This window comes from Sorex fumeus, unplaced genomic scaffold (genome assembly GCF_029834395.1).
Source record: "Sorex fumeus unplaced genomic scaffold, SorFum_2.1 ptg000019l, whole genome shotgun sequence".
Lineage (NCBI taxonomy): Eukaryota > Metazoa > Chordata > Mammalia > Eulipotyphla > Soricidae > Sorex > Sorex fumeus.
In genome coordinates, this window is record NW_026606076.1 from 37,386,921 (window position 1) to 37,408,003 (window position 21,083).

General features: G+C 53.3%; 1 protein-coding gene across 1 annotated transcript; it reads right to left on the bottom strand.

Moving 5' to 3' along the window:
- Nucleotides 1–3,947: 3,947 nt before the first annotated feature.
- On the bottom strand, nt 3,948–17,640 carry LOC130022218 (endothelial zinc finger protein induced by tumor necrosis factor alpha-like). The gene is made up of 6 exons (XM_056112972.1): nt 17,338–17,640; nt 13,967–14,054; nt 13,283–13,409; nt 10,679–10,759; nt 7,475–7,557; nt 3,948–5,459 (listed from the first exon to the last, which is right to left on the bottom strand). The coding sequence occupies exons 2-6, from the start codon at nt 13,997–13,999 to the stop codon at nt 3,948–3,950; spliced, it is 1,836 nt and encodes a 611-aa protein (XP_055968947.1). The 5' UTR covers nt 14,000–14,054; nt 17,338–17,640.
- Between the last annotated feature and the right edge of the window lie 3,443 nt (nt 17,641–21,083).

Here is a 21,083-nt window from a genome sequence, read left to right on the forward strand (position 1 = left end):
CTGGAGTAATTAATTCCTGAATGCCAAGCCAGGAATAACCCCTGACCCAAATAAGAAAAAAAAAGAGAGGCGAGGGGCTGGAGCAATAGCACAGCGGGTAGGGCGTTTGCCTTGCAGGCAGCCAACATGACGGACACAGGTTCGATTCCCAGCACCTCATATGGTCACCTGAGCACCGCCAGGAGCAATTCCTGAGTGCATGAGCCAGGAGTAACCCCTGAGCATCGCCGGGTGTGACCCATAAAGCAAAAAAAAAAAAGAGGCGAACCCCCAAAGCCTGAGAGGTGAGATAGCGGGGTCAAACGCTGGCTTTGCACAGTTGACTCAGATCTGTTCCCTTGAACTAGGTAGGGTCCCTCAAGCACCACCAGGTGTGATACACTGAGTGTGACCCCAATATAGGGTGTTATTATTTTGGCTTTTAGGGTCGCACCCGGCGATGCTCAGGGGCTACTCCTGGCTCTGCACTCAGGAATTTCTCCTGGTGGTGCTTGGAGGATCCTATGGGATGCCGGGTGCTGGGGATCGAACCCTGCTTGGTCACATGCAAGGCAAGCATCCTATCCTACCTACCTGCTTTGCTATCTGGCCCTCAGTTTCCACTTCTTTTCTTATTGATGTTGCTTTCCAAACTAAACACTACAATTATCGATTAACTTTGGTTAAGAAATTAGTTAAGGGGCTGGAGCGATACCACAGCAGGTAGGGCGTTTGCCTTGCACGCAGCCAACATGGCCAACACAGGTTCAATTCCCAGCATCCCATATGGTCCCCCGAGCACAGCCAGGAGTAATTCCTGAGTGTAGAGCCAGGAGTAACCCCTGAGCATCGCCGGGTGTGACCCGAAAAGCAAAAAAAAAAAAAAAAAAAAAAAAAAAAAATTAGTTTAGGACCCTGCCCATTGTAGCTATACCCAATTGTTCTAACCAATAGAGAAATCTGTCTGTGCCCTCCAGGGTAAATCTGTTCTAGTCTGGCCCTTTAAGGCAGAAAGTGAAAGTGACCCACCAGGTTCCCAGGACTTTCAGCCTGAAACACACCAATCAGGGAACCCTCAGCCTTCAAGGACAGGGAGCAAGACCTTGAAAGATTTTACTGAACATGAAGGTCTCCAAAAGCCCCCTTGTGACATTCAGAAGCAATGTTTTTTTTTGTTTTTTTTTCAGAGCCTGCCTGTCCAGTGGCAGGGACTCACCCTGCATCTCTTAACCTTCGATTGATCCCTAGGTGTGGTGGTGAGCTATGTGCTAAGTGTGGTTCCAGAGCCTGCTGCAAGGGGCTCATTGTAGGACTGTTTCTGTCCTGATGTCTTGGGAGCCCCACTGGCTTTGCTTAGAGCATGGGGGCTTGCGGACAGTGCTCATTGACCTTGCATCCGGGGTGCTGAGAATCTAGCCACACCCTATAGTGCTGGGGGGGACCGTGACCGTGCTGTGCCGGGGTTCTTGCTGGGCCTGTGCTATATGTTGTACACCCCTGTTATTTGTCACCCAAACTTGAGAAACTTACAAGGGCACAGAACTCTCTCCCCAAAGGAGCCAATCTTGAGAAGGGGCTGGTGGGGTGCAGGGGGAGAGGTTTGCAGCTGCGCCCCAGGGTGGCCACACAGCACAGTTGGGCTGACTCTCCTAAGGAGGCAGGAGTTGGGGGTTCCTGTCTCCCACATGGGCTGTGCGGGTATTGGTGTGATCTGTAGCACTGTAGCACTGTCCTCCCGTTGTTCATCGATTTGCTCAAGCGGGCCCAGTAACATCTCCATTGTGAGACTTGTTACTGTGTTTGGCATATCAAATACGTCACAGGGAGCTTGCCAGGCTTTGCTGTGCGGGCTAGATACTCTCAGTGGCTTGCCGGGCTCTCCGAGAGGGGTGGAGGAATCGAACCTGGGCCAACCGAGTTGGCCGCGTACAAGGCAAACGCCCTACCCACTGTACTATCGCTCCAGCCCATTGGTGTGATCATAGCTACCTTGTTCACCACACTGGGCCCTGCTCTTGTCCTTCTGGGCGATGTGCAGAAACAAATGGGCCCAGGGCACTCTACGTCAGCCAGCTCCTGGTCTTAGCTGGCAGGGGTCCTTATGCTACCCCCCAGGAAGGCGATGCCCCAGACTGAATACAGGATGAGGGGCAAAATGGGGACCCCTGTGCTGGCTTATTATTCCAGGTCAAGGAGCTTGTCCTGGAGGTTTAAGAGGCTGGTGGGGTTTTGCCTTTGGGGGAATTTTCTAAGATGCTCCAGGTTGGATGATAATGGTGTGATGGGGCAGGTGTGATGTAGGAAGTTGGGGGCTCTCTTGTGAAACTGGGTTAACATCCGAATCCAAGTCCAGAGACCAGGAAAACGCCTGCTGGATCCTGCTGGTGAGGTCTGGATGCGGCCACTGCCTTGAGACCCACAACCTCCTTCCGGTTGTTGAGAAACCCAGGATCACAGCTATAACTTCCGGCTTGTTTTGGGGGGGGGGGCTTGTTTTGGGGTCACACCCAGAAGTGAGGGGTTAGTCCTGACTCTGCATTCAGGAAATTATTCCTGGTGTCCTGGGGGGCAGGGAGGGAGCTATGGGATGCTGGGGATCAAACCCGGGCCTACTGCATGCAAGGCAAAAGCCCTGCCCGCTGTCTTATTGCTCCGGCCCCTCCATTTACTTTTTTTAATCATCCCTACCCAGCAGCTTGAGGGTCCAGTCCTGGTGATGTTGGTGGACCATCTGGTTCCAGGGATCTATAAGATTTGGAATTCCCACAAGCGAAACATGCACCCAAGCCCTTGGGCTTTCCTGGCATTTTATTGATTTGTCTGGTACCAAGGCAGGGATCCAGGTTTGCAACGTGCCAGTCAGAAGCTGACTGCGGAGTCAGATTCTAACCCCCGTGAGATGCTCAAGTGATCTTCTGTGAGGGTCAGTAAGAGACCATGACTTCAGGATCATACAGCAAACAGTTTATTACAGGGATGAGAACTTAGCATGGGGGTTCCCTCTGTTCACAATTTGCTCTGGTCAAGAACTCACTTGATTTGTCCAGAAAGTTCTCTCCGCTAGGGTTGCCCTTGATCATGAGTACTTGTTTTTTATTTTTATTTTTTTGCCATACCCAGTGGGGCTCAGGGCTTACCTCCTAGGTCTGGCTCAAGGATCACTCCTGATGGTGCTCAGGGGACCTTATGTAGTGCTGGGTATTGAACCTGGGTCTGCCGGCTGCAAGGCAAGCACCCTTCCCGCCTTGCTATCGCTCTGGCCGCTACCTGTTTTCTTTTTAAAAGGTTACCTAGAACCTTTCCCTGCCAATTAATACTGTTGTATTTATCCTACCACACTTGCTGTTCCTGGCCCCCTCCATAGTGCTGAGGCCATGAGCTCAGGGATCTCTCCTGGCAGGGGCCAGGGACGCAACCGGGGTGGGCCACGTGCAGGGCAAGCACCTGACCTGCACTCCTGTCTCTCCAGCCGTCCACCTGGTTTCACTCCCTGTCACCCAAACAGAGGAGTGACCCCTGGCAGCTCCTGAGGGCCCCTTTTTGTTGCTGGGGATTCAAACCCGGGTCGGCCCGGGCCGAGTAAGCGCCTGAACTAACCCCTGAAACGCTTTCTGCGGTGCCTCTGAGGTTGTTTTTTTCCTTTTCTGTTTTTAAATAAAGGCAAAATCGCTCGGCGGGCTGGAGCGGGGAACCGGGGGGCGGGGGTTCCCCACCCCAGGCAGGACCCACCGTGATTATGAAAGACGGGCAGTAAAAGGCCAGTCGCGCCCGCGTCTTTTTTCTTTTTTTTTTGGCCTTTTGGGTCACACCGGCGATGCACAGGGCTCACTCCTGGCTCTGCGCTCAGGAACTACCCCCGGCGGTGCTCGGGGGACCCCGTGGGATGCTGGGATTCGAACCCGGGTGGGCCGCGTGCCAGGCAAACGCCCTCCCCGCCGTGCCCTGGCCCCAGCCCGCCGCGTCCCTCTTTACACGGGGCAGATGGCCACGTACTCGGCCAGCTCGACGCACTGCGTGAAGACCTTGCCGCACTCCTTGCAGGCGTAGGGCTTCTCCCCGCCGTGGGAGCGCGCGTGCTTCTTGAGGCGCGAGGCGGACGGGAAGGCCTTGCGGCACTGCTCGCACTGGTAGGGCTTCTCGCCCGTGTGGATCTTCAGGTGCTCGGTGAGGCCCGAGCGCTTGGTGAAGGCCTTGCCGCACTCGGGGCAGGAGTAGGGCTTCTCGCCCGTGTGGATCTTGGCGTGGCTGCTGAGGTCCGAGGACTGCGTGAAGGCCTTGCCGCACTCCTTGCACGCGTAGGGCTTCTCGCCCGTGTGGAAGCGCTTGTGGATGGTCACGTAGGACGAGTTGCGGTAGGTCTTGCCGCAGATGTTGCAGCGGAACGGCTTCTCGCCCGTGTGCGAGCGCAGGTGGATGGTGAGCAGGGGCGCGGCGGCGAAGGCCTTGCCGCACACCTGGCAGGCGAAGGGCTTCTCGCCCGTGTGCGAGCGCTTGTGGATGGTCACGTAGGACGGGCTGCTGAAGGCCTTGGCGCACACGTCGCAGCGGAACGGCTTCTCGCCCGTGTGCGTGCGCAGGTGCTTGGTGAGCCCGGAGGCCGAGGCGAAGGCGCGCTCGCACTGGCCGCACGGGTAGGGCTTCTCGGCCGGGGGGCTCAGCGGGTGCGGGAGGTCTTCGGGGGGCGGGGGCGGCGGGGGCGGCGGCGGATGCGGCGGCCCCCCGACGGCCGCCAGCTCCTTGCAGGCGCACAGCTTCTCCCGCGCGTGCATCCGCATGTGCAGGCTGCGGTTGGACGACTGCGCGAACGCCTTGCCGCACTCGTCGCACACGTAGGGCTTCTCGCCCGTGTGCGTGCGCCGGTGGATGGTGAGGTCCGAGGACTGCGTGAAGGCCTTGCCGCACTCGGGGCACGCGTAGGGCTTCTCGCCCGTGTGGATGCGCATGTGCTGCCGCAGGCTGGACGACTGCGTGAAGGCCTTGCCGCACTCCTTGCAGGCGTAGGGCTTCTCGCCCGTGTGGATGCGCAGGTGCTGCCGCAGGCTGGACGACTGCGTGAAGGCCTTGCCGCACGCCTGGCACGTGTAGGGCTTCTCGCCCGTGTGCGTCTTGGCGTGCACCCGCAGCTGCCGCGCCGTCTTGAAGGCCCGGCCGCACTCCGGGCACTCGTGGGGCTTGAGGGCCGCGTGCAGCTGCCGGTGCGCGTGCAGGGAGGTCGGGTTCCAGAACCACTTGCCGCAGCTGTCGCAGGGGAACGGGGGCAGGGAGGGAGGCGCCGGCGGCGGTGCTGGGGTCCGCCCCGCAGCAGCCACCGCCGCCGCCTCCGGGCAGCCGGGCGACAGCCGCGAGGAGCCCGCATCTTGCAGCCGCTGATCCCGCGGGATCCCTCCGGCGGGAGGCTTGCCAAGGAGGGGAAGGGACGCACCACGGTCCCTCGCGTCTTTTTCAGGCGGCTGGGCCTCGCACCCCGGGCGGCGACTTCCCTGGGGAAGAACAGAGAGGCGTGCAGACGCTGCTCAAGGCAGGGGGAGGCTCACCCTCACGGCCAGTAGTAGCCCAGGGTCCCAGCGTGCTCCCCGCCACTTCACTCGGAGGATCCCTGCCCTGGGAGAGGATCAGGGGGTCACTCCTGGCTCTGCACGCAGGAATTACTCCTGGCAGGGGTCGGGAAACCCTATGGGATGCGGGGATTGAACCAGGGTGGGCCACCCACCAGGGAAATGCCTAACCCCGCTGTATACTATCGCTCCTGAAACTTAGGTTTTTCTTTTTGAAGTAAAACAGATTTTGTTGGGACCGGAGTGATAGTACAGCGGGTAGGGCGTTTGCCTTGCACGCGGCCGACCCAGGTTCGATCCCCGGCATCCCATATGGTCCCCCAAGCACCGACCAAGAGTAATTCCTGAGTGCGTGAGCCAGGAGTAACTCGTGAGCATTGCTGGGTGTGACCCAAAAAAAGCAAAAAAAAAAAAAACAGATTTTGTTTGGAGGGCTTTTTGAAGGTGTGGTGTGGAAGGGAAGAGAACTGGGCGTGAGAGAGAGAGAGAAATGCGTTCAAGAGAGAACGCTGGCTTCTCCAAGAGCAGAGAGAGCTTTTTTTTTTCTTTTTTTTACCTTTTTGGGCTACACCCTGTATGCTCTGGGTGGGGTCGCATGGAACCCAGGTCGACCACATGCAAGGCAAACGCCATACCTGCTGCCCTATTGCTCCGGCCCCTTCTTTTGAGTTTTTTGTTTGATTGGGGGGGCACAGCCAGTGATACTCAGGGATTCCTAGCTCTGAGCTCAGGAATCACTCCTGGAGGTGCTGGGGGTGTGTGGAGGGGGGGCGCATGGGATCGAACCTGGGTCAGCTACACACAAAGGAGACACTCTATCTGCTGCACTATCGCTCCATCCCTGGAATTCCTTTTTTTTTTTTTTGTCTTGGGGGCCAGGCCCTGCAGTACTCAGGGATGACTCCTGGCTGTGCACTCAGGGATCCCTCCTGGCAGGGCTCAGGGGACACTTGGGGATGCTGGGCATTGAACTTTTGCATAGCAAGTCCTTAGCAGCTGCACCGTCACTCCAGTCCAGCCCTGAAGAGTTCCTGCAAGTCGATGATGAGACTTTGCAAAAACCCCGGAACTCTGTCGAGTATCTGACCTTCCATTCAATGTACAGGAGAGAAGGGCATATATATATATATATATATATATATATATATATATATTTATATAAGTATATATATATATTTTTTAAGTAAATAGATTTTATTTGGAGGATTTTTAGGTATGGAGGGAGAGAGAGGGAGAGAGTAACATACTCAAGAGAGAACACAGGCTTCTCCAAGGGCGGAGAGAGCCCCTACACACATCCCAGCATTAGACACGAAAGCATGAAAGTCCACATCTCAAGGGGGGGAGATGCAGGTGACACGTGTGCTCAGCCACATGGGTGCAAGCAGCACACAGGCTCGGACAGCATATTCACCTATATATATATTTTTTTTTTTAATAAAAAAATGTGTGTGTGTGTGTGTGTGTGTGTGTGAGTGTGTGTATGAAACTCATTCTCACAGAGAATTCTGAAGCCCAAGGTTCAAGTGGAATTACAAATAGCTTCCAGGGGCCAGAATGATAGTATAGCAGGGAGGGATTTGCCTTGCATGTGGCCGACTGGGGTTCGATCCCCGACACCATCTAGGGTCCCCAGGGCCCAGTCAGGAGTGACCTCAGAGCACAGAGCTGGGAGTCAGCCCTTAGCACTGCTGGCTGTGGCCCCAAAACAAAAGTAAACATACTAAATCAAGATAAAGAAAATGGCCCCAGCCACATGGCTTGACACGTGGTCGCCCACCATCAGGCCACCCGACCAGGACCTTGTCCACCTTAAGATCGAGGGACTGTTTTCCTCAGCAGTTGCCCTTTCTGTGGCCTTACCAACACCATCAAACTCTGCTGAGGTTTTCAGGGGGGACTGTCAGCAGCAGTCACATACACATGCCTCGGGGCCTTACCGTTTCTAGCCTATGGTTCGTCACACCATCCAATTCCAACTGCTGAAAGGTCACATCCGTGTGCTTCTGTTCCGGATCTCGGTCTAGGATAAAACACCGTGGGTGAGCAGAGAGCTGAACGGCCAGTAAACCTAATTAGGCGGGAACCTGTGACTGAGATCTCCAAGCCCGTTCGGATCAAGACTGGGCCTCCTTCTCCTCCTCCCAGCTCCCAAGTTTTCCAGTAGCTTGGCAGTCACACCCACAAACCAACCCCCAGTGCCATGTGATCTTCTCAATGGCCAAACTCAGAGACTATAAACAAAAGCTCCCAGAAGAGAGTGCCGCAGAATTTCCAACCTCTTATGCTCTACCTCGATTACCTATCAAAAGTCTCACACATTTGTTTGGTTTCTAACATACTTGCTTGTATTCTCTTACATTTGGGCTTAAATGGTTCCAGAATAAAATACAATTACCCCTCACACACTTACCTCTTATTGTGGTGGGAAGGTGCTTGGTGGTGGGATTGGTGTTTGAATATTATCTGTAATGAACTATTGTGAACTACTTTTTTTTTTTTTTGCTTTTTGGGTCACACCTGGCAATGCACAGGGGTTCCTCCTGGCTCTGCACTCAGGAATTACTCCTGGCGGTGCTCAGGGGACCATATGGGATGCTGGGAATCGAACCCGGGTTGGCCGCGTGCAAGGCAAACGCCCTACCCGCTGTGCTATCACTCCAGACCCTATTGTGAACTACTTTTATGAAAATAAAACAAAACAAAACAAAAAAATACCACCGTGGGGGGCTGGAGAGATAGCATAGCGGGTAAGGTGTTTGCCTTGCATATGGCCGACCTGAGTTCGATTCCCAGCATCCCATATGGTCCCCTGAGCACCACCAGGAGTAACTCCTGAGTGCAAAGCCAGAAGTAACCCCTGTGCATCGCCAGGTGTGACCCAAAAAGCAAAAAAAAAAAAAAAACCACCGTGGGTGTGGGCTGGAGCCATAGTCCAACGGGGAGGGCATTTGCCTTGCATACAACCAACCTGGATTCGAATCTGGGCATACCATATGGTTCCCCGAGTACCACTCCAGGAGTGATTCCTGAGTCCAGAGCCAGAAGTAACCCCTGAGCATTGCCGGAGTGACCCAAAAAGAAAAAACCCACAACAAGAAACACCGTGGGTCAGGGAATAATTGACGAGCTTATGGCTGGAGCACAGGGCTTTGCATGCAGGAGCCCAAAGTTAAACTTCTGAGAGCGCACACAGTTCTCTGTATGTCCCAGGAAGCCAGAAGCAGCCCAAGAGCACTATTACAAGGGGCCCAGAATAGTCCATCACCCTCTTGTACCCCCCAAATTCTTTTTTTTTTCCTTTTTGGGTCACACCCAGGGATGCTGATGGGTTACTCCTGGCTCTGCACTTAGGAATTACTCCTGGAGGTGCTTGGGGGATGCAGGGAATTAAACCTGGGTCAGCCATGTACAAGTCCTACAGGCTGTACTGTTGCTCCGGCCCCCAAACAAATTCTAAATCAGAAAAAGATCCCCTGGATACTGGGGACACGGGTGGTGGAAAGTTTACACTGGTGGAAGGATGGGTATTCGACCATTTTATGATTGAAACTCAATCATGAAAGCTTTATAACTATATCTCATGGTGTTTCAATAAAATAAATAAAATTTAAAAAGAAAGAAAAAATAGAAAAAGATCCCCTGTAAGCACGACCTGCAGGACTGAGGACATAGTGCAGTGGGGAGGGCATGCGGCTGGCACGTGGCAACCCAGGTTTGATGCCTGGCACCCTAGAGGTTACCCAAAGCCCCACCAGAAGTGAGCCCTAAGTGCAGAGCCAGGAGTCAGTCCTGAGTACAGCCAGGCGAGGCCCAAAAATCAAAACATACCAAAAAAAAAAAAAAAGCCTAAACTAAAAGCACCCATCATAAAATAAACTAGAAGGGCTGGAGCAATAGTACAACCCTGCCTTGCACACAACTGATTCAGGTTTGATCCCCAACATTCCACAGGGTCCCCTGAATCCTGCCAGGAGGGACCCCCAAAAGCAGAGCAGGGAAGCAGGGAGTGAGCCCAGTGTGGCCCCCAAGCCAAAAAATAAATAAAATTTAAAATGTGATTATAAAGAGAAATGAGAAAGAAGAGAAGAGAGATCCTATTCAAAGAAATACCAGGGGGGCTGGAGCGATAGCACAGAGGGTAGGGCGTTTGCCTTGCACGCAGACGACCTGGGTTCGATTCCCAGCATCCCATATGGTCCCCCAAGCACCGCCAGGAGTAATTCCTGAGTGCATGAGCCAAGAATAACCCCCATGCAATGCCGGGTGTGACCCAAGAAGGAAAAAACAAAGAAATACCAGCTGGAAGCCAGAGCAATAGGACAGCAGGGAGGGCGTTTGCCTTGCACACAGTGAACCGGATTCAATCCCCACCACCCCATAGGGGGCCCTGAACCCTGTCAAGAGTGAGCCTTGAAAAAAAAGAAAAAAAAAGTGATCCTTAAGCACACAGCAAGGAGTAAAACCAAAATAACAGTGAGCTACAATCAAGTAAACTTTGAAGAACAAAGAGCTCCTACCATATGACATTTAGGAAACTGGGCTGGGTGGGGGGGTTTGCGTACGTGGCACAGGGGTGACTCAGAGACGATGCAGGCCCGAGGCCCTGGACTGGAGTCTGGACAAGGGTCCTGGTCCTCCGAGCACCGATAGGCCTAGCTAGTCCCAGAGCACAGCCAGGAGTGACCGAAGAATAGAAAACTAAACCCAAGAAATAAAGAGACCCGGGCCAGTTAGGTAGCACAGCGGGAGGGCACACGTTTTATACACTGCAGACCCGGGTCTGATCCCCAACACCACATGTGGTCCCCTGGGCGCAGAGCCAGAGGCCAGCCAGAGCACCGGTGGGTGTGGAACAAAAAGCAGAAAAACGGAAAGGTCAAAGTGATCTCAGTTCATAGAAGAAAGGTAAGAGGTTCGAGAGAGAGTACAGTGGCCAACCCAGGTTTGCTCCCTGGCTCCCCGTAGGATCCCCCAGGGACTGCCGGGAGTGATTTCTGAGTGCAGAGCTAGGAGCAACCCCTGAGTATTGCTGGCTGACAGATAAGCTAGTTTGACAGTTCAGTGACGATGTTGTGGATTTCCTGGTTCTGAAGGGAGACAAAGAATCATCGCGTCCCCCTGATGTCCTGGTCCACACTCACCTGGACAGAGGCCTCTGTTCTCTGTCTTCCAATCCCCTGGCTCCATCTCAGGGATCACAGCAGGCTGCTCCCCGAAATTCCCTATTCGCATGGAAGGAGACACAAATGGGTATAAACCAAAAATAAATAAATAAATAAAATAAAAATTAAAAAAAAAATAGGGCGTTGATCTTGCAGGCCGCTGGCCTGGGTTCAATTCCTAGCACCCCATAGGGGTCCCTGAGTACAGAGCCAGGATTAAGTCAGGACTTGTCAGGACTTGAATGTGTGAACCCCACCCTGCCAACACACACACACACACACACACACACACACACACACACACACACACACAAATTTCCCCAAAATCATGCCTGAGTTCCTTTTTTTCTATCTTTCACTTTTGGGCCACACCAGCAGTGCTCAGGACTTTAACTCCTGGCTCTGTGCTCAGGGAGCATGCATGGCCAGTTGGGGGGACCTTCTGGGTTTGTGGGCTCAAACAAGGGTCGGATCCACACAAGGCAAGTATCTTACCTGAGGTACTATCTCTCCAGTTCCTCTTTGTTCTCTTTTGGGACCACACCCAGCTGTGACCAGGGCTGACTGCCTCTGGGCTCACTCCTGGCAATACTCAGGTGCCAGGGGTTGAACCCGGGTATATCAAATGAATGGCAAAATGCCCTACATGTTGTTCTATCACTCTGCCCCCTCCCCCCAAAGATTAATTTTTAAGCCAAAGTCACAGTACAGCAGAGAGGGGGCCTGCATTAAAACTCTGCCAGCCTGGGTTCGATTCACACCCTACACAGGGTGCCCCAGACCCGCTAGGAGTAATCCCTGAGCTCATAGTCAGGAGTAAACCCTGAGCACTGCCAGGTATGGCCCAAACACTCCCCATCCCCACCCCAAGGTAAAAGGTAAAGGTAAAGGGCCTCCCGTTGATCGTCGATTTGCTCGAGCGGGCCCAGTAACGTCTCCATTGGAGACTTTGTTGTTACTGTGTCTGGCATATCGAATACTCTCGGTAGCTTGCCGGGCTCTCCGAGAGGGGCGGAGGAATCGAACTCGGGTCGGCCATGTTGGCCGCTTGTAAGGCGAACGCCCTACCCGCTGTGCTATCACTCCAGCCCAAAAAAGAGTTTAATTTAAAGTCACATTTCTGCAGTCTTGTTCCCAACAGAAAATGAAACATTTGACCAATACAAAAGCTCTGAGCGCCACAGAGATGGGGAAACTGAGGCCCTACTCAGAGAAGAATGGTCCACCTCAGAGCAGGGGCAACTACTGAACAATTTAAAGGCTGTGATAAAATATTTTAGAGGACCAGGCCGGGGTCAGAGCTCGGTGGGGAGGGCACCAGCCTTGCACTCAGCTGACCTACATTCGATCACTGGCACCCCACAGCGTCCTCCCAAGCCCTGGCAGGAGTGATCCCAGAGCACAGAGTTAAGAAAAAGCCTTGAGCACCACCAACTGTGGCCAAAGAAAACCAAAACACGAAAAGGAATCGGAGGGGCTGGAGCGATAGCACAGCGGGTAGGGCGTTTGCCTTGCACGCAGCCAACATGGCCAACACAGGTTCGATTCCCAGCATCCCATATGGTCCCCCGAGCACTGCCAGGAGTGATTCCTGAATCCTGACCCAAATAAAAGCAAAAAAAAAAAAAAGGAATAGGTGTTTATAAAAAAAAAAAAAAAAGGAATCGGAGCGACAGCACAGCGGGAAAGGCGCTTGCCCTGCACATGGCCAACCTCCAGCTGGTCCCCAGCACCCTGTAGGTTTCCCTGCGTACTCCAGGATAAAAGGATCATCAAGAGTTCAAGGCTTGGAGCTGGAGCACTAGTACAGTGGGTAGGGTGTCTGCCTTGCACACGGCCGACCTGAGTTCAATTCCTGGTATCCCATGTGGTCCCCCGAGCACCGCCAGGAGTAATTCCTGAGTGCAGAGCCAGGAATAACCCCTGTGCATCGCTGGGTGTGACCTAAAAAGCAGGAAAAAAAAAAAGTTCAAGGCTTTTCCCAATGACAATAACAAGATTTCCAGCAATTTCCAGCAGGCAGAGAACGTGGTGCCTAGAATGGGCAAAAATGTCCACCCAAGAGCCTCTGTTGAAGCCCGTGTTCACTCTTGGACACTCTCTCTCTCTCTCTCTCTCTCTCTCTCTCTCTCTCTCTCTTTCTCTCCCTCCCCCCCCACACCTTTTTCTCTGTCCTCAAACTTGTAAAATAAGAGAGAAAGAGAGAGAGAGGAGAGAGTAAAGAGGAAAGGAGAGAGAGAGAGAAAGAGAGAGAAGAGAGAGAGATGCCAGTTCTTTTTTGGTTGTTCAAGCTTATGTCCAAAAACACAGGCATTGTTCTGGAAACATCCAAAGGCCCAAGCCCCAAAGTCCCAGATTCAGGAAATGGACCAGATACATTCTGAGATCATGCATCTGTGAAGTGAGGCGGTGAAGGGTGAGCCAGAGATGACTTTTCCACAAGACACACGGGATGAAAACACAAGTGTGCGGAGCGGTGCGCCTGTCCCATCACTCCAGCTTCCTAGCAGGCAACCCTGGTCTCCATCCCAGGAACCCATATGGGTCCATCCTCGCCCAGACAGCAGCCCTAGCTGCTCTCACCGATGGCCCGCAGGTGCTGGTAGGTCTCCAGCATCACGTCCCTGTAGAGCTTCCTCTGTGAGGCATCCAGGCACGTCCACTCCTCTGGGGTGAAGCTCACGGCCACGTCGGGGAAGGTCACTGCGTCCTGAGCCGACACACACACAAGGGAGCGGGAGTGAGGCCATCCCACCATTTTCCATGGGGCATGATGCTGGGAGCCCCGACCCCAGGGCCCTAGTGGGGCTCAGGGTCTTTCCCCTCTCCCTTTGGGAGGAAACAGCCTTCAGGACCTCCCCTCCAAGTACTCTCCTGGCTGACAGACCCCAAAAATCACTCGAAGGCAGCCAGGAGCCCAGGAAATAATCTCAGAACTATCCTGAGAGCTTTTAATCATATTTCCCCCATAGCTAAGTAAATTTGAGACACTCTAAGACACTTGTCTTGAATGTGTCAGATTCAATGTCCAGCACCCCAAATGGCTCCCCAAGCACCTCTAGGGGTCACTCCTGAGCAGAGCCTGGTCCTGAGCACCATGAGGTGTGACCCCCAAGTCAGAATAAATAAATCAATAAACCACCTAAATAGCGAATACTCAAAAACAAGTGCTCATCTGGATAATGCAGTGGGTCATTTCCAAAGGCCACACTTCCTATTACCCTAGGCCACACTTCCTTCTAACCCGAGGCAACATTTCCTGCTTACCTGAGGACAACTGGGCAGCCCAGGGCTCATCATTTCCTTTTCTTCGTTATCTCCCAGGACAGGTAGAGAGGTTGTTTATGAAAATGACCTGGAAGAAAATATGTAAGACACACTGGGCACTATGACATGACCCCACTGCCCTGATCAGAAGTCCCTGCCCTGGAGCTGGAGCAATAGCACAGTGGGTAGGGCATTTGCCTTGCACGCAGCTGACCTAGGTTCGATTCCTAGCAGCCCATATGGTCCCCCGAGCATCGCCAGGAGTAATTCCTGAGTGCATGAGCCAGGAGTAATCCCTGTGCATAGCCGGGTGTAACCCAAAAAGCAAAAGAAAGAAAAAAAAGAAGTTCTTGCCCTGACCAGGAGTCCTGTTCTCTCTCTAGAGGGGAGGAAATTCCAGCCCTGAACCGTGGAATTTCTTCCTGGGGCCCACAGCTTCCCTCTGGTCCAGGTCCCCTGGCCAGGGGCTGACTCTGAGGCCAGGAGCTCCCACACATCAGTGCCTCATGCAGGCTGACACCAGCACTGCCCCTTACACCACAGCTCCCAAAGTCAGCTCACAGATGGACAAACCCTAGGCTGCCCTCTTGTGGATGGGACATGGGCCTGGGTCATTTCAGGCCCCGGTGATCACAAAGCACAGCCCCACCTCCATTCCACTAGACCTGGACTCATCGAGGTCCTGCTGTGTGACCAACACATCCGAGTGACTGCTTAAAGTTCAAATCCTTGGAAATTTCTCTAACTCTGCACAGGAAAACAATGTTACCACCCACCTGCACTTACTGACTGCCCGCTGTGTCTTTTACCCCACAAGGACCTGCTCACTCGATTCTGGGATCTACCATTTGTGATCTTTTGATTCTGGGAGCTACACATGAAGAGTGTTCTATTATTGGGGCTGAAGCGATAGCAGAGCAGGTAGGGCGTTTGCCTTGCACGCGGCCGACCCGGGTTCGATTCCCAGCATCCCATATGGTCCCCTAGGCATCGCCAGGGGTAATTCCTGAGTGCATGAGACAGGAGTAACCCCTGTGCATTGCCGGGTGTGACCCAAAAAGCAAAAAAAAAAAAAAAAGAGTGTTCTATTATTATCATTACGATAGTACAGAGTGGGGGCTGGAGCTATAGTACAGAGGGTAGGGCATTTGCCGTGCATGCAGCCGACCCGGGTTCAATTCCCGACATGCCATATGGTCCTCCAAGCACCGCCAGGAGTAATTCCTGGGTGCATGAGCCAGGAGTAACCTCTGACGCATGAGCATCGCCGGGTGTGACCCAAAAAGCAAAATATATATATATATATTTTATATATAATATATATTTATTAATATATATCTTTTATATAATATATATTTATTAATATATATCTTTTATATAATATATATTTATTAATATATATCTTTTATATAATATATATTTATTAATATATATCTTTTATATAATATATATTTATTAATATATATTTATATACATATTTATTAATATATATTTTGCTATATATTAATATATATATTTTGACCCAAAAGCAAAAAATATATATGTGATCATTTGATTCTGAGAGCTACACATGAAGAGTGTTCTATTATTGGGGCTGGAGCGATAGCACAGCGGGTTGGGCGTTCGCCTTACAAGCGGCCAACATGGCCGACCCGAGTTCGATTCCTCCGCCCCTCTCGGAGAGCCCGGCAAGCTACCGAGAGTATTCGATATGCCAGACACAGTAACAACAAAGTCTCCAATGGAGACGTTACTGGGCCCGCTCGAGCAAATCGACAATCAACGGGAGGGCCTTTACCGTTACCTTTTATATATAATATATATATTTATTAATATATATTTATATATATTTATTAATATATATTTTGCTTTATGGGTCACACCCGGCCATGCTCATGCATCACAGTACAGTGGACAGGGTGCATCTTTTGCACTTGAGTGACCATCACTACACACAGTGCCCCAAGCCCTGCCAAGGAGTGATTCCCTGAGCACAGAGCCAAAAGTGATCCCTGAGCACTTCCAGCTGTGGGTCCTCCACCCAACCAACATTTTATTTCCTCTCAAATTTCTGCCAAAATAAAGCAAGTACTGCAGTGACTACTTCCACTGTTCCATTTAAGGCTCCATCCATGGTGCTCAGGAGCACTGAGACAGAGCTTTAGGCCTTCCCTTGCTCTGCAGAGCCCATGCCCTGCAAACCAACTCTGACTCCAGTCTGGGCAGAAGTTGCTCCTGACTCTAGTTCCTTTACTTGAACCCAATTCTTGGGCAGGGCAAACTGTCCAAGTGATCAGAAATGGCTCTTTCAATTGCAGTGTCAACAGTCAGACACTTGTCCGACTTCAAATGTGTTCAGCGAAAACTAAGTTTTATTTCCCCTTATGGAACCAGAGACTTCCCTCTTCCAATTGGTTCTTTTCCCTAAACCTGCATCGAAGTTTTTTCTCATGAAGCCTGTAAACTCAGGACACCAAGGTCACCCTCCCCTCTACATCACACCTAACCCCTCACCCCTGCAAGTAGCCCAACCTAGGACTGCTCAGAGAACTACCCAGAAAACAAAACACCACCAGCTTGGACTCCTCCAGGACCAGCTCCTCCACTTTCAATGAAAAAAGCTTCACTCAGCCCAGCCTGGGGTCCACACCCGGACACTCACCCAGTATTCAGCACTGGGTTTGCAGAGCTGCCTTTTCGTGGGACAGCATAATCACCCCCCAATAGCGGAGACAAGGGGCCGCACGCATGCCCTTCGCCTGTCCCGCTAGGACTCATGTGACCCCAATGCTCCACACATAGGTCAGTGGGACAGGACAGTGCCTGGAGCCCAGGGCCGTGGACACTGCAGCTGTGATCACACCGATGCACGCACATCCCACGCGGGAGACAGGAACCCCCCAATTCTGCCTCCTTAGGAAATACAGCGAGTCAGTCTGTGCTGTACGCAGTCGCAAACCTCCCTCCTTGCCCGCCCCCAACCCCCACGCCCCAGCCCCCGCCAGCCGCTTCTCCCAAGCAGCTCAGCTGGAAAAGAGCTGTGGGCGCCGGTAAGTTTCTGGGTTGGGGGAGACAAAGATCGGGGGTGTCCCACATAGCACTCAGGCCCGGCAAGAACTCCGGCACTGCACGGTCCCTGCACCATCACACACACACAGGGGTGTGGCCTGGAGGGTCCTGAGCGCCCCGGGTGCAGCAGCCCAGGCGTCAGGAGCCCCGCACCGTCCGGCTGCAAGGCCGGGCGGCCGCGAGCCCCCCAACTCCGAGCAAAGCCCACGGGGGCCCCTAAGCCATCGGGAACTGCAAAGACAAAGGCGATTCTGATGCCAGCCCCGTGCACGGGCCCGGGCCCGCCTCCCCCCCAGACTCACCCCCACATCCGGGGACCGGCGATCGGAGAGAGACGCAGGGTGGGTCCCGGGCCCTGGGCGGGCGCCGCAACAGACGCTTCTTCTTGGACGTCCCCCGCGGTCCCGGGGCGGCTTTTCCCCCCCGAACACGTGGATGAAGCGCCCCGCGGCTCGCAGTGTGGACAGCGTGGAGTTTCCGAGCTGTCGCAAGAGGCCCCTCGCCGTCCTGGGACAAAATCGCCCTTCAATGACCCCCTTCTCTCCGAGGGCCCCCTTATCTGGTTCCTCACCCACAAACTCTTAAGGCCGCTCCTTGACGTCACTCGCTTCTTTACGGAAGGCGAGGCAGACAAAAGGCCCTGGATGATGACGTCATTTCCGCTTTTCCCTGCGCCTTAAAGGGCCAGACTTCGAGGAGGATGTGCGCGCCTTAGAGTGGGGTTGGCGCTGACAGGCACTCGTGGGCATGGCTGTGGGCGGGGTCACTGGAAGGCGGGGCAGGCAGGGCGGGGCGACTCAGGGTGGCTCCTTGGAACGCGCGGATGCACGTAGGGCTTTTCTTGAAGTATTTGATCAATGCCACCTTTAATGACATTGATCAATGTATTGATCAATGATCAAGTATTGATCAATGTATTGATCAATGATCAAGTATTGATCAATGTATTGATCAATGATCAAGTATTGATCAATGCTCTCCTCTAATTTTTTTGCTTTGTTTTGTTTTAGAGCATCACCTGGCAATGTTCAGGGGCTTCTTACTCTGCATTCCAGAATCACTCCTGGCAGTGCAGGGAAACTATATGCAATCCCTGGCTTCAAACACGTGTGCAGGGAAACTATATGGAATGCCTGGCTTCAAACACGCGTGCAAAGCAAGCGCCCTCTCTGCTCTGGACCCTCATCTGCCCTTTAAGCTGACATTTGGCACCACCCTAAAATATATTCAAGCTTTCGTGCTTTCTGTGTCAAGATATTTTTGTAAGTTTGAAAAACTTTCAAATGTATAGATCTGGGCGACAACTTCAAAGTGCTTGAACTTTTCCTTTGCAAGGGAGTGTCCTGGGTTTCTATTACCCCTAGCTAAATCCAGCAATGCATTCAAATCTTGAATTGGGGGAAGGGACCTGGAGTTACCTTATGCTTTATCATTGAAAATAGTCTGAAAGCTACTTCTCTGGCTAAACTGTGGGACTGGGAGAAGGCACACCGAGGTGTTCAGGGCTTATTCCTTGCTCTAAGCTCAGAGGCCACTCCTGGAGTGGGTTAGGAAACTACAGAAGGAATTCGCGTCAACCTTGGTGGGACAACTCTGGGGTACTGGGGGACAGAGTCATCCTGATCTTCCCTTCTAAGTTACTACACAAGTATCAAGTCCCAGATGCATTGTAGATGCATTGTAGATCCTAAGTCCCAGATGCATTGTAGAACCTCCAACTTCACTTGAAGGGACCAGGCACCCTGGCCTGCTAGGGAAACAGACCTTATTATCACAGGCAGTTATTTTCATTGACTGCGAGGAGGGGGCGGGCCGGCCAGGGGCGTGTTCCTGCTGCAGTTTGTAAAGAAACCTTTCTGATTTTTTTTTCCCCTCCCAGGAAAAAAAGAGAGAGAATTTCTGCTCGACCTATCAAACCATTCGGTTCCCCCAACTCTTCATCTCTCACTGGCTGGGTGACCCCCAGCTGTTCGCGGGGAGGGAGGGAGGGAAGAGGGAAAAATTCACCTCCCTGGCTTGGGAAGTACGGAGCCTGGCCCTTTAAGGCTTTGGCAGCGGGGAGTGACGTCACGCGATCCGGGTCTTTTACCCTCGGGCGCTCCGCGCAGGGGGGCGGTAACGCCGCGGAGCCGCCGCCGCGGGTGCCCAGGTGAGTAGCGGACCGCTGGGTGCCCGGGGGGGAGCGGGGGTGGCCCCAGAAAGCCGAGTTTCCCCCTCGCACCGCCCAGTGGCTGCTCCGAGCGCCTGAAACTCCTCGATCTGCGCGTGGGGAGGGGCGGGGGCGCCCCGAGAAGGAGCTACGGGGGAGTGACAGGCACCCCCCGAGCGCGAAGAATTCCTGGGTCTCGGCGGGCGCCGTGGGGGGCTCGATCTCGCCCAGGCCTGGGCTCAGAGCCCCACGGTGGCCTCTGTTTCCCCGCGGACCCCCGTCGGGGAAGCGGCGATTGCGACCTCCGGGCCTAGCAGGGTCCGCCCCGCTGGAGGGGGGACCCTCGGAGCCCCCCCGGGTGCCTTTCACGCCTCCGGCCGCTCCGGGATCCGTTTCCCTCGTCACTGGGGCTCGCGGGGACATCTGCAGGCGGCTGGGTCGGCCCGATCATCTCTTCACTGGACTGTGCATGTCCCGGTACTGGTGCCCGTGACCAGCCCCCGCGGGTGTAGAAGCTCCCTCCAGATTCGCTTTGGGACCCAGGGCGATCACCTCGAAGTGATCGACCTGATGGGAAGTGATCGATATTGTCCGATCCTTTTCATTGGGTGCCAAGAGGGGGCGAGGCGCACGGGGGTTGGGGGGTCGTGATCCTGGTGACACTTCAAGAGATGCTCAGGGTTTTTACACCTAGCGGGATCACACACACACACACACACACACACACACACACACATACACACGCAGACGCAGACACATGCAGCATGCACACACACACACACACACACACACACACATACACACGCAGACGCAGACACATGCAGCATGCACACACACGCACACGTCAGGGATTTTACTCCAGCTCCACACTCCAGGATCAGAACCTGTCATGAGTCCAGTATGGTGTCTGGGCTTGAACCCAGGTCAGCCGCTTGCAGGACAAATGCCCTTAAACGCTGTACTTCCCCTCCTCCAGCCACTCTTTGAGACTTTTTTTTTTTTTTTGCTTTTTTGGGTCACACCCGGGGATGCACAGGGTTTACTCCTGGTTCTGCACTCAGGAATTACCCCTGACGGGGCTCAGGGGACCATATGGGATGCTGGGAATCGAACCCGGGTCGGGTAGGTCTAGTGCAAGGCAAACACCCCACCTGCTGTGCTATTGCTCCAGCCCCAAGAGACTTTTTTTATTTTTTTTATTTTTTTTTCCAAAATAGAAATATTTAATTTTTTAAAAAAATTTTTTTATTAGTGAAACACCATGAGGTACAGTTAGAGACTTATAAATTTTTGTGCTTGGGTTTCAGTTATACAATGATCAAGTACCCATCCCTCCACCAGTGCCCATCCTCCACCACCACGGGTCCCAACATCCCTCCAACCCCCCAACCCCCCCCACCCCCGTCCCACCCTGCCTCTGTGGCAGGGCATTCCCCCTTGTTCTCTCTCTCTCTTTTGGGTACTGTGTTTTGCAAGAGAGGCATTGAGTGGCAATCATGTTTGGTCTATAGACTACTTTGAGCATGCTTCTCCCACCCTGGGAGGGTCCTCACAACACCCTTTATTTGGTGCTCTCTTCTCTATCTGAGCTTCCTTTTCCCCTAGCACGTGTGGCTGGCCTTCAAGTCATGGAGCAAAATTCCTGGTACTAAGGTAAAAGGTAAAGGTAAAGGCCCTCCCGTTGATCGTCGATTTGCTCGAGCGGGCCCAGTAACGTCTCCATTGGAGACTTTGTTGTTACTGTGTCTGGCATATCGAATACTCTCGGTAGCTTGCCGGGCTCTCCGAGAGGGGCGGAGGAATCGAACTCGGGTCGGCCATGTTGGCCACGTGTAAGGCGAACGCCCTACCCGCTGTGCTATCGCTCCAGCCGCTGGTACTAAATGAGACTTTTTTATT

Coding starts and splice junctions, on each gene's coding strand:
- LOC130022218 (XM_056112972.1), bottom strand. CDS start 13,999: ATGATGAGCCCTGGGCTGCCCAGTTGTCCTCAG. Junction 13,410..13,966: donor GGCTGCCCAGTTGTCCTCAG/GTAAGCAGGAAA, acceptor GTGTCGGCTCAG/GACGCAGTGACCTTCCCCGA. Junction 7,558..10,678: donor GAACAGAGGCCTCTGTCCAG/GTGAGTGTGGAC, acceptor GTTTTATCCTAG/ACCGAGATCCGGAACAGAAG.